Genomic DNA, 24,303 nt, shown 5'->3' with positions numbered 1-24,303 from the left:
GAAGGAAGCGGACTCATTTAAAATTAGCTGGGAAGGGAGTGGGCTCATTTTCGGTTTTTAAAAAGCAGAAACATCAAGCTTCTGTGCAGCTTCCGGTCATTGGCAGCAGTCACTCCGAAGAATTTAACATTAGGCAGGATGATGCTCTGTCTCATCTTCTCAAACACTTTGGTGCATTAGAGAAGGTCACAGAGATGGCCAATTACAACGTGGGAGAAGTGAACCCTTCTGGCACAGTGCTCCCAAGAGGGATTCCCTTAGGACCTGTGCTGCCTGTTAATTCTTTGAGGGGGAGGGTGGTGTGATGGGGGAGTCGGTGGTCGGGAGGAGATCTAGTAGGCTGCAGTCTTCTACCATGCCACCTGATGTGCCTTCTCTTCAACTGCTGCTGCCCTTCCTCCTCCATAATAACAATAGCATGGTATGCCTATGGGGAAAGCTATACCTGCTCCTGAGTTGATCTGACTGGGGGGTGGTCAGTAGGGACAGAGATGAAAACTTTGGGGACTCTTCAAAGCTCTTAAACTCCTTACTATTTCCTGGCTCAAGGGGAGGCTGTTGTGCCTCTTTTATCTGGGTGTAAGTTATCCAGAGTGCGATAGGCGCACAAAAATAAGAAGCTTGCTTCGGCCACACCACTGGCTGACAGACGCTGATATCTAAATAACCCTCGTGAGTGCTTGATGGGCAGACTGTGGGAAGGACCAAAAAAGATCAAGGAAACTCGGGATGCGATTTAAAAGTGCGTAAGCAGCAAAAATCACTTGCACCTGAGTTTCCTCCTTTGAAATTGATCCTACACCTGTTTCGTACTGTAGGTATACAGGTACCAGCAAGGGAATTCACCCCCAATGAGATTAGAGAAACACAGAACTGCCAATTGAAAATTGCACATTAACAAAAAATGTTATAGAAGCAATTTTTAACAAAATCCCTTTAAGTTGGCACTGAATCTTTGAATTAGAAAATAAAATGCTGGAAAACACTCTAAGTCAGGCAGCATCTTTGGAGAGAGACACAGTTATTTTTTCAGGTCGATGACCTTTCATCAGAACTGTATCTTTGACAACTAGCTTTAATATATAGAATATAGCATCAGATGCAATTTTTGCCCCCATGTAAATTTAATGGATTTTGTTAACCAGCTGGAACATAATTGGTTTCCATTTAACTGCTGTTGAAGATACACCATATCAGAGTGCAGATTGTTGTGTGAGCCAAGTTACATTTGATCTTGTTGTTAGACTGATGTTTGTAAATCTTTTTTTTATACTCGGCCAGAAAGCATATGTTATCAGCTAGTGGAGGTATCTTGTGTGCAGCAATTCTTGCGTTGCTTATGATTTTGCCTGAGAATTAGAAAGGGATGACAGACAGAACCTTAAATAGACAGAGTGAGGACAAAGAGATATACAAGAGAAGACAGAGGTAGAAACAAGGTGAAGACAGTGAGATAGAAACAAGGGAGGTGGATTTGATCCAGCCGTGCAAACCAAGCTCATGGTGAATTGGCAGCTCAGTTTATACCGTGCTCGGTTTTCTTTTCTATTGATGATGTAGAACAGGCTGCTGATTTGCTCAGGGCTCATTTTGCACTGCTGCAGTAGCCCAATTTCATCCCCAAGGAGTGGGCAGAAAGAAGGAGACAGAAACAGAGAGAAAGAGAAAAACACACTGAGATAACAGATAGATCAACAGAGTGAGGCAGAGAGAAATAAGTGAAATAGAAACAGAGAGAACAAAAAAAATCAGTAAAGGGGAAAGCAAACATGGAAACAGCTAGCGGAAGGGAGAGAAACAGGGAGAAATAGGTAGAAACAGGGAGAATAGAGACACAAATACAGGGTGTAGAACAAAGACAGACTGAAAACAGTGGGAGAGGGAGACAAAGAAGAAGAGCCAGACAAAAGCAGACAGAGGTTCAGAGAAATGTAGCAAATCGAAGACAAATTTTGTCGTTTGGCAGCCCATGCACAATCTGCATGTGCATTCGGGCCTCTCTTAAACCTGTCATGGCCTTTTTTAGGCAGTCCAGCAGCCAACTAAAATGACGTAAGCCTCGTTTCAATATTGAAATGAGGGTCCTGAATCTGTTTTAGGACCATTTGTAAAATACGTGAAGAACGCATTTCCAGCATGGGTCACTGGATGGTTAACAGGAGGAGGAATCCTGGCTAATTTTTCCTATCCTTAGCTTAGGGCACTAAGGCCAGTTGTAGTACCACTATGATCACCTTGCTGAGATCAACTTACTCAACATAGATCAGTGATTAAAGCAGGAGTTTTTTTGTACTTATCCATCTTGTTTTGCACTACTGGCGTGGCTCAAGTTTACCCCTCATATGCTTTATACATCAATGTACATTGCAGCATATTAAACACGTTTCCTGAATGAAATAAAAGTTGTCCATGTTACAAGTAGAATAATTCCAAAACATTCAACTATCTTTGGACAGTTTACCAATGCCTATGTCCCTACACCTCATTATTAAATTTAACTCCATCTCTTTATGTTTTAAAAGTTGCATGACCAGTAACCATGGATCTTATTTCATATCATACTAATTTAATTAAAACAAATATTAAGTATTTATGAAGTTCAATCTTCCAACTGCTGACAGTATGTAAATGGAGAAAGACATCTGTAGACTATACCATTCTCTTTGTGGAAGAAAATAGCTAAATCATGATTTTAATATTCTATTATTCTTTTACACTTTAATATATATTTTTTTTAACTAAGTAAATAACTATTGCAATTATTCAGAAAAATCAGTTGAAAAATGACTATATTTTCCTACATACCCAAGTAGACTATGGTAATAAGAAGTGGAATATCCCATGTGCATATAAATAGTTGATCTCCCTCCATTTTGTTATATGGTCATAATGGCTGGTCACATTAAAACTATAGACAGTTATAAGGATGAAATTACCTGTTCTATCTGTTTGCAGATATTTACGTACCCGGTAACTCTTCACTGTAATCATAGCTTCTGCTTAAGATGCATTCAAGATCACCTGAAGTACAAGTCACCAGATGACAATTATATATGTCCAGAATGTCGTGTTGAATTTGCTGAAAAGCCAAGGTTGCTTAAAAATGCCATGTTTGCTGATAAAGTCGAGAAACTGTCAAACTGCCAGGAAAGGAAAACTGTCTGTGATTACTGCTTTGAGGAATCCGTACCTGCTGCAATGAGCTGTATCCAGTGTGAGACCTTCTTTTGCGTTACCCATCTTCGTCCACACAGTGAGAAAGCATCACTAAAGGATCATGTTTTGGTTGACCCCACAGAAGCAATGTCTTTGCGGAAGTGTGAAGAGCACAAGGAAACTCTCAAGCTCTATTGCAAACAAGATCATGCAAGCATTTGCAGCCTTTGCAGTATTATAGGGAAGCACAAGAAGCACTCGATCTTGACCATAGAAGAAGCAAAAAGTGAAATCCAGGTGAGTGTGAATGAAGCTCACTTAATACTGTGGTGACGGGTTTGAACAGGCACATTGACTGACTCTAGATTGTTCGGGCCACACATGAGATGTCTTGTCAGTTCTTGTTTGAACAGCAAGTTGGGGTAATATAGTGTTTAATTTTTGCAAGTGAATAAGGAGTGGCATTGCTAATTAAAACAAAGTTGAAGTTTTCAGCTAATTTGTCCTTCTCCAACTTAAGGAGGTAGCAGGATGGAGGTAAAATAGAAGCACGTAAGTGGAGCAAAAGGAATAAAAAGCTTGTGAAAATCATATCCCAGAACTGCACTTAGGCAAACTTGGCAAGTTAGCTAAAACTGAGATAAATAACAGATTTGACACATTTGGGTCAGGAAACTTGTATTTTTTCAATTGCAAAATAGAAACTTGGGACTGAGTCAAGTTTCCACTGTGACATCAAGTGGATGACAAAAATACAAAAAAAATGCCCCCCAAGAGTGCTCTCCATAGCTCCTGGGAAATGTTCCATCCAAAAGTGCTATAGAGAGGAAAAGGAGATCTTGATGTTGTCTTGGGATTTCTGGGGCTTTCTCCAAGTGACGTGGCCTGCCTGCCTGCAAATGGAAATGGGATGGGAGTGGGCATTGGCAGTCCTTTTCCTCTCGTGACTGAAGGGAACCCATTTTCAGGGGCCTGAAGAAGCCACCACTGGGCCTTGTAGTTGGGATGCCTTCAGATTGGAGTGTCTGCGGGGCCAAACGGTAAAGAAAGAGAGACTGGAAAGATAAATATTATCTCCTTCCCTGGAGGCCGTCTATCCACTGTTTTCCAATAGTGGTCCATGCTCTTTCCCTAGCTGATGTTCTGATGTTATGAGGTCTGGGCAGAGGCAGTGTAATTTGGGTGCCTCTCCAGCACCTGGCCAAGGAGTGGGGAGGAATTTCAGAGCAGTTGCTTTGAATTTGACTTGAATTCAAACTTAAATTTGGCTTCAATATCATGGGAGACCAGTCTGTTATATCTGACAATGATACTCCTCAAATCCTGAAATCGCATAATTATGAAATAATAATTTATAATAATAATAACTATTATTTATAAAGCACCTTTAATGTAGTAAAATGTCCCAAGGTGCTTCACAACAGTGTTACAGACAAACAGATAAATTTGACACCGAACCACAGAAGAAATTAAGGCAGATGAGCAAAAGCTTGTTTAAAGAGGTAGGTTTTAACGAGCGTCTTAAAGGAGGAAAGAGAGGTAGAGAGGCGGAGAGGTTTAGGGAGCGTGTTCCAGAGCTTAGGGCCCAGGCAGCTGAAGGTACATCCACCGATGGTTGAGCAGTTATAATCAGGAATGTTCAAAAGGCCAGAATTTGAGGAGCGCAGACATCTCGTGGGATTGTGAGACTGAAAAAGATTACAGAGATAGGGAGGGGCAAGTCCATGGAGTGAATTGTAAACAAGGATGAAAATTTTGAAATTGAGGCGTTGTTTAACTGGGAGTCAATGTAGGTCATGGGTAATGGGTGATCTTGACTTGGTGCGGGTTAGTACATGGGCTGCTGAGTTTTGGATGACTTCAAGTTTATATAGTGTGGAATGTGGAAGGCCGGCCAGGAGTGAGTTGGAGTAGTCAAGTCTAGAGGTAACAAAGGCATGAATTATGCTGTTTTTAGTTTCCAGGTCTGCGATACACATCATTTCCCTTTTACTGTACAACTTTCATATATACATATTTCAGCGGGAATCTGTGTTTACTGGCCTGGATATTCTGGAAGCCTATTCACAGTCATCAAACAGACAGCAAAGTGTGCAGTATACCCAGCTGGTGGCATGGTATCCTGGATTTCAACAGCTAGTCGTCGTACATTGTCTGGAGTTGCAAATCCGAGTAAAATGAATGGCTACAGGATGGGCCCTCTCCGTCAGTCACGTCACCAGAATGGCCTGGAGAAAAAGATACTTGAAATGATTGGTTGTACAGAAACAGGAGTAGGCATTCAGCCCCTTGAACTTTTCCACCATTCAATTAGGTCATGGCCCACCTGTACCTCAACTCCATTTACCCACCTTTGTTCCATATCCCTTGATATCCATCCTCAACAAAAATGCATCAATCTCAATTTTTAACATTTCAATTGACCCAGCATCCATAGCCTTTTGGGAGAGTGAGTTCCAGTTTTCCACCACCCTTTGTGTGGAAAAAGTGCCTCCTGATTTCACTCCTAAATGGCCTAACTCTAAATTTAAGATTATGCCCCTGTTGTTCTGGATTTCTCCCACCAGCGAAATAGTTTCTCTATCTACCCTATTGAATCCCTTTATTATTTTAAACACCTCGATTAAATCGCCCCTAAACCTTCTAAATTTAAGGGAATACAAGCCATGTTTGTGCATCCTCTCCTCATAATTGACCTGGCATCATTCTGGTGAATTTGCGCTGTATCCCTTCCAAGGCCGATATATATTTCCTGAGGTCCGGTGCCCAAAACTGAACGCAGTACTCCGGATGGGGTATGATCACGGCTCAGTACAAAGTTGTATAGAGCTTTGGTCAGACCCCATCTGGAGTACTGCATTCAGTTAGGAAATTCCTAGTTTATACTAAAACAATAACCAATATTTTTATAAGTACTTTGAACAGATAGTACTCTCTGCTCTTTCCCTTTAAGGATGATGAGGTACAAGTGGATATCAGTATGGAGCATGATGGCCCTTTGCAGCAATAGATCTAAATGTCCACAAACATTAGCATCTTCACTTAGAATGTTGCTGTAAAGTCAGTTATTAACTGGTATGGTATCTGAACAAGAAAATCAGTTCATGTTTTCATATATTTTTAACATATTATAACTTACAAGTACAGCAGCTGGTGCACATAAAATATTTATGCTTCTCAATCCATGTGCTCCTTTTCCTTTCTACCTCAACTAACATAAGATTACTTTCCTTAAAATACAAAAATAAATCGGCATTAGATGTTTCACTGAACCCATTTATCCTTTTTAATATTCTTTCATACTCACATAACTATCAATCAGAGATCTGCTGCACCTACATGATTACTGATTGGCACAAATCCTGACAGGTACAGCCAGTAAAACCATCAAAGTAACCTTTACTGTTCTATGTTTCATTGCAAAACAACCTCTGAATAATTACCAGCATCAGACTCCTCTGCAGAGGGGGGCCCCGAAGGACATACCGTCATTATAAATTGTGCTAAAATATTTTGCCCATGTTAGTTGTCAGTGTGACTTCTGAAAAGGATCTTTTGAATCAATGTGGTTAATTTAAGCTTTGAGTAATAGTGTAAAATGGGAGAAATCAATTCAACCGCCCGTTATACATTTCTCTTGATTTTAATTTCTGTTAATTTCAATGGAATATAAATCGGGAGAAATGTAAATGGGTGACTGAATCGGTATCGCCCGTTTTACACTATCACCCAAAGTCATAATTACCCCCAATGATTTTCAAAAGTAAAGTTGTAGGAAACCATTATATTATTAATATATTATTAAAATAGGATGATAATAAACCAGCACTAAAAGATTTATAAGTAACTAGGTAGACCGCACACTACTCTAATCAATAAGTATTTCAGATTTAAATGTAGGCACAGTAAGATGTTAGCAATTCATTCCACTCCATAATGTGCCTCTGCCCCTCGCTCAGCCCATGTCATTGAAACCCTCATTCATGCTTCTGTCATCTCCAAACTCAACTATTCCAATGCCCTCCTGGTTAATTTCTCATCCTTCACTCTCTGTAAACTTCACCTCATCCAAAACTCTGTCCTATCCTGCACTGTCCCACTCAACCATTACACCGTGCTCACTGACCTACATTAACTCTTGGTCCCCCAACACCTTCTCATCATCGTGTTCAATTTCTTCTATGGCCTCACCCTTCCCTTTCTCTGTAACTTCCTCCAAGGCAAAACCCCCAAATGCTCCGTTCTTCTGACTACCCTTCTCCCATTGCCCCATCATTGGTGGTTTTGCCTTCAGCTGTCTAGGCCCCATGCTCTGGTACACACATCTTAAACCCATCTACCTCTACACCTTCTCCTACCTTAAGATCCTTCTTAAAATCCAAATCTTAGACAAGGTTTTGGATCACCCTCCTAATATCTACTTCTTTAGCTCAACACCCATTTTGTGGAGCCACCCATTTAAAACTGAGATGAGGAGGAATTTCTTCTGTCAGAGGGTTGGAAATCTATTAAATTCTCTGCCCCAGAGAGCTGCGGAGGCTGGGTCATTGAATATATTTAAGGTGGAGATAGACATATTTTTGAGCGATAAGGGAATAAAGCGTTATGGGGAGCGGGCAGGGAAGTAGAGCTGAGTCCATGATCAGATCAGCCATGATCTTATTAAATGGTGGAGCAGGCTCGAGGGGCCAAATGGCCTACTCCTGCTCCTATTTCTTATGTTCTTATGTTTTTATGTTCCTTACACCTCTGTGAAGCACTTTGGGATGTTTTACTGTTAAAGGCACTATAATGCCCACTACTACTCTTGGGATCACCCAGTGTATTCCCCTCTGCCTAACTCTGTCATTCATTTAGATAGATGTCTCTGGGCTGGTGTTTCAGAAGGAATGAGTGTGTGACAGTATGTGCTTTGATGTCCTGTCGAGGTTGGATCCAGTGGTGCCTTGTTCGACTTTGTCGGATACATCTAGAGGAGGAGAAAAGGAAGAGAGGATTGATGAGGAGCTGAATTTCTATGTCACTTACATAGAAGGAATGACACGAGGGTATCTTGCTTGCTGACTGATAATATAGAGCAAAATAACAGAGAAGGAGATGTCCTGATGAACCTATAGCTGACAAGTGCCTTTTAAGTTCCCTAACTCTCTGTAGTATTTGCCTCTCCAGGTGCTCCACAGCATTCTTCTTATGGTGGGTGAGAGGACATTGGTCAGGGGTCATCACCTATGGTATTTCTTGCCCTGGTATGTGGGCTGTCTTCTCACTGAAAACAAATGGAAAAAGTTAGAATGACTTGAGAATCTGCCAACTCATGCTGTTAGTAAGCAGCCCATAATTGATGTGTTGCCAGACACATGCATTATGGAATTAGAGTCTGCGTTAGGGTATTAATGAAGTGATTATATCTCAAGCAGTACGGGAGGTGACTGTAAAGCCCCAATTTTAATTAGGGGCAAGTGGCGAATGTGGGATGGTGGACCAGGCCTCAAGCTTGCTCTGGCTCTCCGAGATGAATCCCAGACTATGTAACATCCTGGCCACATTTAAATACATCAGGCCTGACTCACGCCCAAACTCCCCATCAATGACATCAAGCCGATGGGCGAGAGTCAGGCGCGCATGGCAGGAGGCCACGGCATCTTTTTGTAGTTTTTAAAAAATAAAAAAGTAAATGAGACAATTTCTGAGATGATAGTAAATAGTCTGCTCAGCTTCCACTAGGTGAAAAACTGGGTTTTGAATGACAAGCATTCTTTTGACTGATTTTCTGGCTTTGATGATTTGGACTGTAATTGATTGTTTTAATACAGTATCCAAAACCACCCATTATTAGCAGCAGATCTACTTAGCTTTGGACTTATTTTGATTCCCTGTCGTGACTGCAACCTTGACCTAACTGCAAAATTCAGATTTAATCAGAATAGGTCTGAAAACATAGAAATAAATCTCTGCTTGCTTACTTGGTGCTTTGTAAAACGATTGGGTGGCTGTCTGGATCCAACCACTTTTTATGTCACTTTGGGTAAACACTTACGCAAGATATCACCATAGACAATTTATTGGCATCTTCCTCAATGCCCTGCCTGCATTGCTCCAGGCTTTAATCCATTCTGATTTACAGTTGCTTACAGGTGTCATGCAGCTAGCTGAAACCAAATAGTTTATCTCCTGATACAAAATTGTTCAGAAGTGTTGGTTTTTAATTTATTTTTCTCTTCTCCTATGTTTGGTCCCTTGAGGCATGCATTATTTCTACCCAGTAGGGTAGGTGGCAAAACCTGCTCTAGAACCCTACGAGACCAGCTTTACAGCCAATGATTGAGTCGTAAGCAAGATGGTCTAGAAGGCTTGCCATTTGATTTTCTTTACTGTGTACATAAGAGATTCATTAATGCCTTGATATTAATTGAGTATTTCTCTCAATAGGCTGCTTTCCCTCCTCCACATTCTTATTTTTGAAGACACGATAACATGATCAAGACTTTGGAAAAATGCAAAACAAGCACTGTAAATCTTTCTCCATTCAGTGTAGTTGAATAACATCACAGCTCCCCTGGGCACGATGAGAACTTAGCTAACTAACTCAAGGTACTACAAGATGTGGTTGCTATAGCAGCTAAAAGAGCATTTACGAGATTTGAACAAAGGACTGAATGCTCTTTTGAAAATCTCTTCTTTGACTGTGCACTTCATGAAGGCATTATCATGAGGCAATTTGCCCTGTGATGAGACACATTATAATACTTCTCAGGACTTGTATCAAAAACAGGTTACTGATGAGTACAGTAATTAATTCCCTTTGCTTTCTTATCAGCTGTCTTTCACGGAAAAAATGAAAGAGCTTAATATGAAGAAGACAAAAACAGAAGAAGCTGTTAAACGGCTGCGGGAACTGAATTCCAATGTGTTAGTAAGTGTTATTTTAAAAGCTAATTGTATTTTTAAAGAAAAGAGCCTTTTTGTTTACAAAATAAAGTTAGCTATATAAATAAGAGAATATTATAGAAATCTACATGGGAATAAGATGTAAAGTTGTGGACCATATGAGAATCATGTTAGGGGTTCATTTGGGTGAAGCTGAAGCTTAAGTAGTTATTATTGTCTTTTGTATCCTGAGATATATATTACTGCTTTGAAACTGCTTTTTTTTCGAACAAAGTGAAAGTGAAAAAGTTGTTAGTGAGTGCAGAGGAAGCCGGCCCATTGCAACTTGGGGTGGTGGGGGCGGTGTGGAGAGAGGGGCAGGTTCCAGAAATTGTATCACATAATTCAAAGTGATATGTGATTCCTACTGTAGTGCCATTCTATGATGCAACTAGTACTACAATGATATTAAGTTTAATTTCATGGAATTTCATCAATTTCAGTGATGTGTTCCCAAGGTGAGTAATTGCAATATTTAACCTGCCTGCTTCATTTTTATATGATGTATATATGTTATGATGTGATATGACTGAAGTCTTTAATTGTCCCATATTATAGAAACACAGAAACATAGAAACATAGAAAATAGGTGCAGGAGTAGGCCATTCGGCCCTTCGAGCCTGCACCACCATTCAAAAAGATCATGGCTGATTATTCACCTCAGTACCCCTTTCCTGCTTTCTCTCCATACCCCTTGATCCCTTTAGCTGTAAGGGCCATATCTAACTCCCTCTTAAATATATCCAATGAACTGGCATCAACAACTCTTTGCGGCAGGGAATTCCACAGGTTAACAACTCTCTGCGTGAAGAAGTTTCTCCTCATCTCAGTCCTAAATGGCCTACCACTTATCCTAAGACTGTGTCCCCTGGTTCTGGACTTCCCCAACATCGGGAACATTCTTCCCGCATCTAACCTGTCCCGTCCCGTCAGAATCTTATACGTTTCTATGAGATCCCCTCTCATCCTTCTAAACTCCAGTGTATAAAGGCCCAGTTGATCCAGTCTCTCCTCATATGTCAGTCAAGCCATCCCTGGAATCAGCCTGGTGAACCTTCGCTGCACTCCCTCTATAGCAAGAACGTCCTTCCTCAGATTAGGAGACCAAAACTGAACACAATATTCCAGGTGAGGCCTCAGCAAGGCCCTGTACAATTGCAGTAAGACCTCCCTGCTCCTATACTCAAATCCCCTAGCTATGAAGGCCAACATGCCATTTGCCGCCTTCACCGCCTGCTGCACCTGCATGCCAACTTTCAATGACTGATGTACCATGCCACCCAGGTCTCGTTGCACCTCCCCTTTTCCTAATCTGCCGCCATTCAGATAATATTCTGCCTTCGTGTTTTTGCCACCAAAGTGGATAACTTCACATTTATCCACATTATACTGCATCTGCCATGCATTTGCCCACTCACCTAACCTGTCCAAACCACCCTGCAGCCTCTTAGCATCCTCCTCGCAGCTCACACCGCCACCCAGTTTAGTGTCATCTGCAAACTTGGAGATATTACACTCAATTCCTTCATCCAAATCATTAATATATATTGTAACGAGCTGGGGTCCCAGCACTGATCCCTGCGGCACTCCACTAGTCACTGCCTCCCATTCCGAAAAGGACCGTTTATCCCGACTCTGCTTCCTGGCGGCCAACCAATTCTCTATCCATGCCAGTACATTACCCCCAATACCATGTGCTTTGATTTTGCACACCAATCTCTTGTGTGGGACCTTGTCAAAAGCCTTTTGAAAGTCCAAATACACCACATCCACTGGTTCTCCCTTGTCCACTCTACTAGTTACATCCTCAAAAAATTCCAGAAGATTTGTCAAGCATGATTTCCCTTTCATAAATCCATGCTGACTTGGACCAATCTTGTCACTGCTCTGCAAATGCGCTGCAATTTCATCCTTAATAATTGATTCCAACATTTTCCCCACTACTGATACACTCATAATTGTCAGCTTATCTTGTCTTCTGTTGCTGTTTTAAAATAAGTTAAAATGGATATTAGAAATATTCATATCTGTAATATGGAGGGGAAATCAAACCTAAAAATAATTAGTGGAGTAAGAAATGTGACTGACAGAACCTATTTTTCCACCAGCCTCTGTAACATTTTTGTGACTCAATGAAATAAGTGAAAGCTGTAAAAACTCAATACTAGACAATTACAACAAAATTGAGGCGCATGAATATAACTGTGAAGTCACAGCTGTTTTAAGTATTAAGTGACCAAACTAGGGTTCACCTCAGACTAAATAAATTTAGAATACGCTCCATGATTGGAGCAGTCTTTTCAGAGTTAGGATTAAAGGGCAGTGTTACATTTATTCTTTTTCATGATTCCTCTGATTTTTTATTTTCCTTTGTCCAGAAAATCAAAACTTGATTTAAAAGGAGTGGTCCTTGAATTAAAATATAAATATTTAAATATGAGTATTTCCAAGAAAGGAATCTAAATTGTCTTCCTTTTTGGATTATTAATTAATATAGGCAGCGTACTCTGGATATCTGGAGAAAGCTGTACAACATTATAAGGGGATTAAAGCACTTATTGAAGATGATGAGCAGCAGACCTTACGCTTCATTGAAGCTGAACGACAAGCTGCCGCTCTGTACATTGAAACGCAGACCAAAGACTGGGTGGAAGAGCTTGATGACCTCAAAAGAACTATTCAGCAGATAAATACCATTTTAAACCAGAGTGACTCATTCAGGTTTCTAAAGGTAAGTTATTTTTTTAAATTTTCTTGGAGAATTATTCTTAATACTTTAACATCAAAATATGGGTAATGTTCTTTTGAACAGATTTGTTGGAGAAAAATTAGAAAAAGTATATAGAGGCACAGGAGAGGGTGCAAAAAAGATTTACAAGGATGATACCAGAACTGCAAGGTTGTACCTATCAGGAAAGGATGAGCAGCTTGGGTCTCTTTTCTCTTGGCTGAGGGGTGACCTAATAGAGTTCTTTAAAATTCTGAAAGGTTTTGATAGAGTAGACACACAGAGAGTATTTCCACTTGTGGGGAAGACAAAAATAGAGGCCATCAATATAAGATAGTCACCAAGAAATCAAATAGGGAATTCAACAACAACAACAACTTGCATTGATATGTGGCTTTCACACAGTAAAACGTCCCAAGGCACGTCAGTGGAGCATTATCAATCAATTTGACACCGAGCCACATAGGAGATATTAGGGCAGATGGCCAAAAGCTTGGTCAAAGAGGTAGGTTTTAAGGAGCATCTTAAAGCAGGAAAGAGAGATAGTGAGGCAGAGAGGTTTATGGAGAGAATTCCAGAGATTAGAGCCTTGGCAGCTGAAGGCACGGCCATCAATGGTGAAGCGATTAAAAAAGGAATGAACAAGAGGCCCGAATTAGAGGAGCGCAGATATCACTGAGGGTTGTAGGGCCGGAACAGGTTACAGGGAGTAGTTGAGATGAATAGTATAGATGCATTTAAGGGGAAGCTAGATAATTATATGAGAGAGAAGTGAATAGAGGGCTAGAAATTCAGTTTTTTGGCGATATCGGGTTTTTTCCATTATTTTATGGCAAAAATACCACTAAAAACTTCGGCATTTTTTAAGGGGGTAAAATTGGAAAAAAAAATGTGCCCGACGGTAAAAATCGGCGTTGCATGAGGATTCGTGATGGAAACCGTGGTCCTCGCCAACTTTAGCTCGAGGCCTATTACTGCCAAAAATACAGGCCCTGGGAGGGGAGAAAACACACAAAAGAAAATTGCATAAATCAAAAAATAAACAATCAGAAAACATTCATTATACACTTAACTAATGAATCGCTGAAAAAGAATTTAAAAATAAAAACTTCAACTTACCTTTTTTCTCGGTCATCATACCTACTGCTGTTTCTGGGGCTTCAACGCAGGCTTTTCTTGGGTGTTTTTTTTTCACCCTGAGTGCGGGTTCGCCGAACGGCCAATTTTAAGCGGTACATTTTTTTTGGCACTACATGTAGTCAATCCGCTTTTCGGCGATATTTCAAAACCACCATTTGTTAACTTTGGCCAATTTAGGTGAGTACCCTTTACTGGCAAAAAAGGCGAAATATCGCCGAGAAAACGTGCGCAAGGCTGGCCAATTTCTCCCCCAGAGGGTTTAGCTGATAGAGTTAGATGAGGAAGGATGGAAGGAGGCTTGAATGGAGTGTAAACGCTGATATGGACTGGTTGGGCCTTTCTGTATTGTATATTCTATGTAATTCTATTTAATTGAAACTTTTTGCGCTTTGTTTTTCCTATAGGGAGCAAACTGCAATGAATATCGGTAAGTAAGAAATTCAATAAATCACTTGGCTTTACTAAATATGATTATAAGGGCAAAACAATTAAAAGTAAATTGTCAAACATTTGTGATTTATTAAATAGAATGGCAAAGTGTTGTATATTTAAGAGTTTCGTTGTCCTGCAATTTGCAAGGGTTTGGAAGATGGTATTGCCTTTGTCAAATTGAGGTTTCTGTAGGCCAATCTTACAGTGGCTTTATTGGCCATTTTGTAGATGTTTGTGGCCCAGGTGCCATCCCTCTCATGTAGCCAAAGGAGGTTGTTAGATAAAATTGCAGAAATCTGAAACCCAACCTGCCTCAAACTCGCCTATTTCCAGTCTTAATGGAGACTGGTTCAGGGGCGGGTGAATAACATACTCACGAGAGGCAGGCCAGTTATTTTAATATTTTAATAAGGCCTCAAGTTATAACAGACTTTCAGATTTAACTGTTGTGGGCTGGATTTCCCAGGGCTTGGGAAACCCGGTATCTGAAGGGAGGCGAGATAGACCAGATCAAGCAGATAAAGGGCACTTCTTGTGGGTCAGGAGGAGCAGAAGAGCCTCCCTTGGTCCCTCAAACAAACCTGTTTCTCTCTCCGCAATTGTCTACCTCCCCACCGCGATCCAAATCCCCCTCACCCACAATCTGAAGCCCCTCCCACCCGCAGTCCGAAATCCCCGGCAACCCACGATCTGTTCAACTGTCCCCCCTCCGCCCCCCCCCCCCCACTGAGATCTCCCATCCCCTCCCCAGTCAGGATCTCCCCCTGACCTGTGAACTGTTCACTGCCCAACCCCCCGCCGAGCTCGGCCCCAACCCTCTGATTCTTCGATCCCTGGCTGTGGCCTTTCAGTGCAGGCCTTTCCGCCCAACTATCAGCCAGCCTTTCAATCTGACTAGCTGCCAGCCATGAAATGGAGCAAAACATTTCCGGCAAGACCTCGATGTTACCTTCATTTCCGGGTTTCCCAGCTCCCCCCACCACGCCCACATCCCCACCCCTTTCCCCGCTCCCTTTCCACCTCCTTGTAAATATCGGAGAGATAGTGACTGGGCTTAGGACTACAATCACTGGAGCTCCGTTACAGAAAGTCCCTGACTTGCTGCACACACCATGGTGGACTGTAGTTAGCAGACAGTCACCAGCGATTGCACAGACATGATTACTAGGCTTGTCCACAATGGCTCTCAGACCTTGCAGGGCGCTTGGCACATATAATGACTGCAAAACACATTAGTGTTCAGATGGTGTTCTGCTTTTAAAAGTAGATCCTGTGAGAATTGGATCCCAGGGTTCTACGGCTGAGAAAGGACTCAGGATGGTCCATTAGCCAGCAGGTACCTGCCATTTGAAGTGATTTTGGACATGGAGTGACACAGAATTGAGGCTAGAGTATACATTTTCTGATTGCGCACTCCTGGCATGGACTCTAACTCATCAGAAACACACTTCAGGAAACAGCATGCAAATAGCCCTGATTTATCCATCCACCATGGAAGGAAAACTATGGCAGTATGTGCATGATTTCACAATGTGCACTCGAAGCTCGGTGCCAGGTATTCACAATCAGAAAAGTGATGAGTAGAGCCACAATGAAATTGAGATCTGATAAAAACACCAAAAATATTTGTATGCTTGCAAAGATCATAAATTTTCCAGTTAATGCCCTCTTCTCTCAAAACTATAAAATGTACCACACTTAAGACTTGGGAGCTTGAGTTGATAAAAAAAAAGGACATTACTTGGTCACAATTGGCATCCATTTTGAAAATGCAAGGTATATTTACCAAGCCCAGTTATAGAGGCTGAGATTTTCCGGGGAGGCGCGATGGATGGTGTGTCGAGTGGGAAAGTTTTTTTCCCCCAGCGGGTCGGGACCCCGCTGTGAACTCGCCACCGCACGCCCTTTCCACATGTTGGGTCTGTCAGCGCTGAGCAGACCCGACACGCAGCAGCGCGGGACCCAATTCAGATAATTATGACCTGGTTTAGAGCTTACCTTTTGATTTTACGTGCTCGCCCACAGGGTCCTCGCTGCTTGGGGATCACATCCTTTAAGCTGAGGTGGGAGTTCAGTGGCCATTGAATCAGCTGTTGAGTTGACAGCATGCAACCCACCACCACCTCAGTGAACCCCAACACTGCACGAGGTAGGCAAAGCCATAAAACAGCTCAAGAATAACAAGGTTACGGGTGCGGATGGAATTCCTGCTGAGGCGCTAAAGTATGGCAGAGAGGCGCTGTTGGCATGGATACATGACCTCATCTCTCTCTTCTGGAGGGAGGAGAGCATGCCTGGAGATCTCAGAGATGCAGTGATCATGTCCACTTTTAAAAAGGGAAAAAATTCAACTGCGGCAATCTACAGGGGACTCTCCCTGCTATCAGCCACTGGGAAAGTTGTCACTAGAGTTCTCCTCAACCGTCTTCCTGCTGTGGTCAAGGAGCTCCTCCCGGAGTCACAGTGCGGATTTCTACGGGGAACAACGGACATGATCTTTGCAGCACGACAACTGCAGGAAAAATGCAGGGAGCAGCGCCAGCCTTTATACATGACCTTTTTCGATCTTACAAAGGCCTTTGACACTGTCAACCGTGGGGCTTATGGAGCCAAAAGTTTGTCAACATCCTTCGCCAGTTCCACGATGACATGCAGGCCGTGATCCTTACCAGTGGATCCATTACAGACCCATTCCATGTCCGGACCGGGGTCAAACAGGGCTGCGTCATCGCTCCAACCCTCTTCTCAATCTTCTTCGCTGCCATGCTCCACCTCACAGTCAACAAGCTCCCCGCTGGAGTGTAACTAAACTACAGAACCAGCGGGAAGCTGTTTAACCTATGCCGCCTTCAGGCCAGGTCCAAGATCACCCAAACCTCTGTCGTTGAACTGCAGTACGCGGACGATGCCTGTGTCTGTGCACATTCTGAGGCTGAACTCCAGGATATAGTCGATGAAAGCATGGGTCTTACGCTTAACATCCGTAAGACAAAGGTCCTCCACCAGCCTGTCCTCGCCGCACAGCACTGCTCCCCAGTCATCAAGATTCACGGCACGGCCCTCGACAACGTGGACCATTTCCCATATCTCAGGAGCTTCTTGTCAATAAAGGCAGACATTGATGCGGAGATTCAACATCGCCTCCAATGCACTAGTGCAGTCTTCGGCTGCCTGAGGAAAAGAGTGTTCGAAGCCCAGGCCCTCAAACCTATCACTAAGCTCATGGTCTACAGGGCTGTAATAATACCCGCCCTCCTGTATGGATCAGAGGCATGGACGATGTACAGAAGACACATCAAGTCACTGGAGATATATCACCAACGATATCTCTGCAAGATCCTGCAAATCCCCTGGAAGGACAGCCACACCAACATCAGTGTTCTTGCCCAAGCTAACATCCCCAGCATTGAAGCACTGACCACACTCGATCAGCTTTGCTGGACAGGCCACATAGTTCACATGCCAGACACGGGACTCCCTAAGCAATTGCTCTACGCGGAGCTCCTTCATGGCAAACAAGCCAAAGGTGGGCAGCGAAAACGTTACAAGGACACCCTCAAAGCCTTCCTGGTAAAGTGCGACATCACCACTGACACCTGGGAGACCCTGGCCGAAGACTGCCCTCAGTGGAGAAAGTGCATCTGGGAAGGCGTTGAGCTCTTTGAATCTCAACACTGCGAGCGTGAAGGGGTCAGGCGCAGGCAGCAGAAGGAGCGTGTGGTAAATCAGTGCCACCCCTCCTCTTCCCTCGACGAATATCTGTCCCACCTGTGACAGAGTCTGTGGCTCTCATATTGGACTGTTCAGCCACCAAAGAACTCACTTTAGGAGTGGAAGCAAGTCTTCCTTGATTCCGAGGGACTGCCGATGATGATGATGATGACCGCTTCAAATGTAAAGTAAAAGCTCCCACCTTGCAGAGATATCTTCCCTCAGCTAGAAGTTCTTCCTCACTGCATTTCCACAACAGATTCAGAATGCTGCAAGTCTTTACACAAATCTCCATCCAGTCAGACCTCATTACCTCTCCCACCATTGACAGATCGTTTCTGTCATCTCTACTTCACCTGACATCTATTCCATCAGCATGGGTGCCCTTTATACTCTCTCATCTTGGTCCTCAGAATCCACCACGATCATCCCCAACACCAGCAGCACCAGGCACACAAGCAGCACCAACAGCAACACTAAAGTTCTCCACAATCAACTGATGCTGCACAGGAAACAGGACATCAGCACCCGAGCACATTGCTGTCCAGGAGGCCAGGGGTGGCTTCACCATAGCCAGATTTGCTTCATTTGATGCTGTACATCCTGGCTGCCATATGGTGAGCCAGATTGGCACCACTCCACAGCAACATCATAAAGCATCACTACAATGCCCAAGCCATTCCTTTCACACTCATCACAAATGTGGGGGGTAGCGTTATGTCGCACCATTCACTGCAACTCACTAAGCCACTTCCAAAAGTGCACACAAATCTGTCCAAGAACACAAAGTGTTGAAAATAAAGGTTTCAATGTTTGACACCACATTAACAGAAACTTTACATGAACATTGCATAAAACACCCAAGTTCCTACCCTTGTGTGATGCTAGTTGGTATGATTGGACTAGGATGAGGGTGAGTGTGAGGGGTGGCTCGTGAGCTAATATAGATCGAGAGAGAGAGAGAGTAAGAGATGTTTGGAGGTCCAAGTTAAGTTTGTTGTGTAGGCATACCTGTTCACTGTGTGATGTCTGTAACACTGTCATGCAAAATTGAATGTTCCTTTGTACTGTACACACCTTACCTGTACACTAGAGGGTGCTGTTGCTGGAGACCCCGGGGTTGCCTGCACACGGCAGGTAACCCAGTATAAAAAGGAACACACAGCTTGTTGTCTGCACTCAGGAGCTGCTAATAAAGGACTGCAGGTCTGCACAATTTAAGTACCATACTCTGCCTCGTGGAGTCATTACTAAAGGTGCCTACATACACTACAAAGTTGGTGTGAGTAAGGATGTGCAGGAGTTGGGTAGGGAAGGCAGAATGAATGGGATGTGATGAAAGGCACAGCAGGATGAGGTTGATTGCGGCTCTGTACTAACGTTTCGTAACCTGAGATCATTGAAATGTTTATGGTACTGCACCCAGGTCATCCTGACCACATCCCTGCTTGTGCCTACCTCTGTAATGTGCAACCAGGCTGTGTTGATCTCCTGGGAGGGGTCTCTTCCATCCATGGGAAGGTAAGAGAACCTCCTTTCATGCTGTGGCTCCCGACATAAGCATATGGATGGAGTCATGGGAAAGCCTGGGTGTAGCCCTGCACCTCTGTGCAGTGATTGTCAGTGTTTGCAGCAACTCAATGCTGTAGAAGACTGACAGCACAATTGTCAAGATAAATTTGGCCATGGTCCCTTTAAGGAAACAGGCTGATCACACATCATCAAATGACGTCACCAGACACGCTTCCTCTAATAGGCCGGCAAACATGTTGGACGAGCTTAACAAGCTCAATCAACGTAACTTCATTTCAGACAGCAGGATGAAGCCAGCAGCGGAGTTGGGACCCGCCACCAACATCGCCGGCACGGACCCACCGAGGTCAGTAAAATCGCAGCCTCTGTATGGCAAGCTACATATTCTATTTTGCAAAATAATCTTTATCAATGTGTATGTGTAATATTTAAGATTATTTATTGTTATGATTTTAAATTTGTGTTAAAATAAATATTCATCTGTGTCCATTTTTCATTCTTTATTTACTTGGAGCTATTACATATTTTGCGGCAATTTAGCTCAGTTGGTAGTGCTCTCGACTCTAGGTCAGAAGATTGTGGGTTCAAAGTTCACACTAGGGGCCGAAATTGCACTTTTTTATAGTCCCATTAGCACTTCCAGGGGGTGCTAATGAGGTGCAATGAGGTTAGCGCCTGGGGGAAGGGGAAATTGCCCCAGAGATTTTGGAGGTGTTGTGCCAGTAGGGACGCACCTTGCGATTTTTGCCCTGGACTGACACACGGACGGCGATGACATCATTGTCGTGCATGCTGACATCTTTGTGTCATGTGGGGGAAATTGCCCCGCTGGTGGTGAGGATGGCGCCAGCCGAGGTCACTGCCAGTTTCGCGGGTCGCGAAGCTTGCGGACATCCGCTGCCAAGACGCCCCTTTGTCGGCCCGACAGTGGCAGCCCTTGCCTCGACCAGGCTGCCATCCTGCAGCCCGGCATTCCGTTTTGGGTGCCAGGCTGTTGGCCCGATCAAGGGCATCTCTTGTGGCCCTTTAATTGAAGGGGAGGGGTGGTCTGCCGAGTCAGGATTACGCGGAGCTGGCGGGGCGTTGGGCTAGGGAGCGCGCCGCTGGGCCCAGCGCCACTCAACCGCCCTGGGAGCACCCCTCCATGGACGCAGAGTGCCTCCGATTGCGCTCCGCCTCTGTTGAGGGGCAGAAGGGCAGAATTCTGCGCCGGTGGCGGAGCTTCCGGTCTGGGCGATAAATGTCCCGGCCCTGGAAGGTTACCACCTCCAAACGGGGCGCAGGGCAATTTCGCCCCCGAGCACTTTAGTTCACGATCTATGGTGACAATACAATGCAGTACTAAGGGAGTGCTGCAGTTTTGGAGGTGCCTGTGTAGAAGTTAAAGACTCTACGATACCAATTGAAAAAAAGCAGAGAATTTTCCAAGTGTCTTTGCCAACTTTCCTCCCTCAGCCAATGCTCACCAAAGTTACAAAGTAACACATTAATCTCATTGCCGTCCATTGGTAGATTTCTTTGGGTAGATTTTTATATGTATTGCCTGGGCGTGAATTATCATCTGGCGGAGAGCAACAAGGAAAATTGTGTGAGGGGAGTTAGATGTCTGTAATGGTACCCACTTCCCTTGATTTAAAGTAAAATCGGGCTGGATCTGTTATGGGCAGATGATCTGTTCCTCTATGATTTTCCATTCTGCGCTCTGCCTTTACAGGGTTTACACAGAAAATCTAGCCCATTGCGTGCAGTGCTTTGAGACACATACAGAAGAGCTGGAGATAATTTTAGACAGAATCATTTCTACCTCGCGTACAGACTCAGTAATAGTTGCTAAGCAAAAGTTGTGTGACATTGCTACGAATGTTAGTTTTCATTCATATCATCATCATAGGCGGTCCCTCGAAATGAGGATGACATGCTTCCACGCCAAAAAAAAGGATGTGTTCACAGGTGTTTCGAAAGAAGAACCCGAACTATGTCCTCAAGGGTGGAAGATGCCTCTGCGTGGATTTTTTTAATGTGTGGTGGCCGTTGCACACCAGCCACCACACGGGCTTGACAGAGCTAGGTCTTGGTCCAGTGGCAAGGATTACCCAAGACAACTGGAGACCTGCTCTGCTGACGGACCCAGTGCGCACACATATCGCAGTGTGGGCTGGCCCGTGCTGCCCCTGGGCCCCTGGCCCCAAACTCACTCCTCCCCTGGGCGCCGATCACATCCCTCCACAATCTCTCAACAGCTCCTTCGCCCCGATCTCGTCGCTCCTGCTGCACCTGCCCATGCGCCAATCACCGACCTGAACCTTGCTGACGCCACTTCTCGCTGCCGATGCTCTCCTGCAGCAGCTTGCGCTGTACCTTGTAGTGGCATGCCTCCACGCTGCTCCCAGGCCGCTGCTCGCCGCTCCTTTTATGGCCGCGACCTGCGAGATATATAGCAACTGTGTCAGACAACAGAATATTACTGCCTCCCATCCAGCACCGACAGTTCCCATGGAAGCTCAGTATTCGCTCTCTGCAATGCACATACACTTGTATATAGAAAATGAGAAATTAGTTTTGAGAAGTTCACTTAAGCTGTAGAAAACATTAATGGGGAGAAATTCCCAGCGTCCCGCTAGCCGGTAACGCCCTCCCCCACCCCTTGCTGGGTGAAAACTGTTTAGCCCCACCAGAGGCGCTAACAGGCGTCTCATAAAGGGGCAATTTCAACCCCTGACATTTTATTTAAAAAATAAATCATTTGAAAATAACCTGTGATTCACAAAAATAAATAGTTGTGCAATAATTACGGAATCCTTCCTTAAAAAATATGAATTTCCTCAACCATGATGACTGCTATCCAGAAAAGTTAGTAAACCATTTATCCCCTCCCCCATCCAGCAGCAATGGAACCATGGCCCATCAAACATTTGAATCGAAGATTTGAATTTTGAAACATTCAAATCAAATTTAAATGATTAACAAAATAGAGCACAGAAGAGCCGATGACATGCCATCAGTTCAACATATTCTTGGGGTTTTGAGCAACTTAGAAATATAGAAACATAGAAAATAGGTGCAGGAGTAGGCCATTCGGCCCTTCGAGCCTGCACCACCATTCAATAAGATCACAGCTGATCATTCACCTCAGTACCCCTTTCCTGCTTTCTCTCCATACCCCTTGATCCTTTAGCCGTCAGGGCCATATCTCACTCCCTCTTGAATATATCTAACGAACTGGCATCAACTCTCTGCGGTAGAGAATTCCAGAGGTTAACAACTCTCTGAGTGAAGAAGTTTCTCCTCATCTCGGTCCTAAATGGCTTACCCCTTATCCTTAGACTGTGACCCCTGGTTCTGGACGTCCCCAACATTGGGAACATTCTTCCTGCGTCTAACCTGTTCAGTCCTGTCAGAATTTTATAAGTTTCTATGAGATCCCCTCTCATTCTTCTAAACTCCAGTGAATACAGGCCTAGTCGATCCAGTCTCTCTTCATATGTCACTCCCGCCATCCTGCGAATCATCTGGTGAACCTTCACTGCACTCCCTCAATAGCAAGAACGTCATTCCTCAGATTAGGAGACCAAAACTGAACACAATATTCCAGGTGAGGCCTCACCAAGGCCCTGTACAACTGCATTAAGATCTCCCTGCTCCTATACTCAAATCCCCTAGCTATGAAGGCCAAAATACCATTTGCCTTCTTCACTGCCTGCTGTACCTGCATGCCAACTTTCAATGACTGATGTGCCATGACACCCAGGTCTTGTTGCACCTCCCCTTTTTCTAATCTGTCACCATTCAGATATAAGTCTGCCTTCATGTTTTTGCCCCCAAAGTGAATAACCTCACATTTATCCACATTATACTGCATCTGCCATGCATTTGCCCACTCACCTAACCTGTCTAAGTCACCCTGCAGCCTCTTAGCATCCTCCTCACAGCTCACACCGCCACCCAGCTTAGTGTCATCTGCAAACTTGGAGATATTACACTCACTTCCTTCATCTAAATCATTGATGTATATTGTAAATAACTGGGGTTCCAGCACTGAGCCCTGTGGCACCCCACTAGTCACTGCCTGCCATTCTGAGAAGGACCCGTTTATCCCTACTCTCTGCTTCCTGTCAATACATTACCCCCAATACCATGTGCTTTAATTTTGCACACTAATCTCTTGTCAAAAGCCTTTTTAAAGTCCAAATACACCACATCCACTGGTTCTCCCTTGTCACCTCCTCAAAAAATCTGAGAAGATTTGTCAAACATGATTTCCCTTTCATAAATCCATGCTGACTTGGACCGATCTATAATACCTGTTTTCTCTCTCCCTCCTTTTTTAAAAAGTGATGTTACATTAGTTACCCTCCAGTCCATAGGAACTGATCCAGAATCGATAGACTGTTGGAAAATGATCACCGATGCATCCACTATTTCTAGGACCACTTTTTTAAGTACTCTGGGATGCAGACTTTCAGGCCCTGGGGATTTATCGGCCTTCAATCCCATCAATTTCCCTAACACAATTTCCTGACTAATAAGGATTTCCTTCAGTTCCTCCTTCCCGCTAAATTCTCTGTCCCCTAGTATTTCCGGAAGGTTATATGTGTCTTCCTTCCTGAAGACAGAACCAAAGTATTTGTTCAATTGGTCTGCCATTTCTTTTTTCCAAAATAAAAAATTCACCTGAT

The 24,303-nt window shown here is 43.7% G+C and overlaps 1 protein-coding gene across 1 annotated transcript in view; it reads left to right on the top strand.

The window, feature by feature from the left end:
• Positions 1–2,889: 2,889 nt before the first annotated feature.
• LOC139274645 (E3 ubiquitin-protein ligase TRIM62-like) overlaps positions 2,890–24,303 on the top strand; it is a 28,440-nt gene continuing 7,026 nt past the window's right edge. Inside the window, exons 1-5 of the mRNA XM_070891324.1 lie at positions 2,890–3,453; positions 5,179–5,328; positions 9,974–10,069; positions 12,581–12,814; positions 14,356–14,378. Coding sequence (XP_070747425.1) covers positions 2,890–3,453; positions 5,179–5,328; positions 9,974–10,069; positions 12,581–12,814; positions 14,356–14,378 — 1,067 coding nt within the window. The remainder of the gene's footprint in view (positions 3,454–5,178; positions 5,329–9,973; positions 10,070–12,580; positions 12,815–14,355; positions 14,379–24,303) is intronic.

Source organism: Pristiophorus japonicus, chromosome 10 (genome assembly GCF_044704955.1).
Source record: "Pristiophorus japonicus isolate sPriJap1 chromosome 10, sPriJap1.hap1, whole genome shotgun sequence".
NCBI classification, from domain to species: Eukaryota; Metazoa; Chordata; class Chondrichthyes; family Pristiophoridae; genus Pristiophorus; species Pristiophorus japonicus.
The sequence above is the reverse complement of the archived record's forward strand: the minus strand, read 5'-3'. Positions and strand labels throughout refer to the sequence as shown.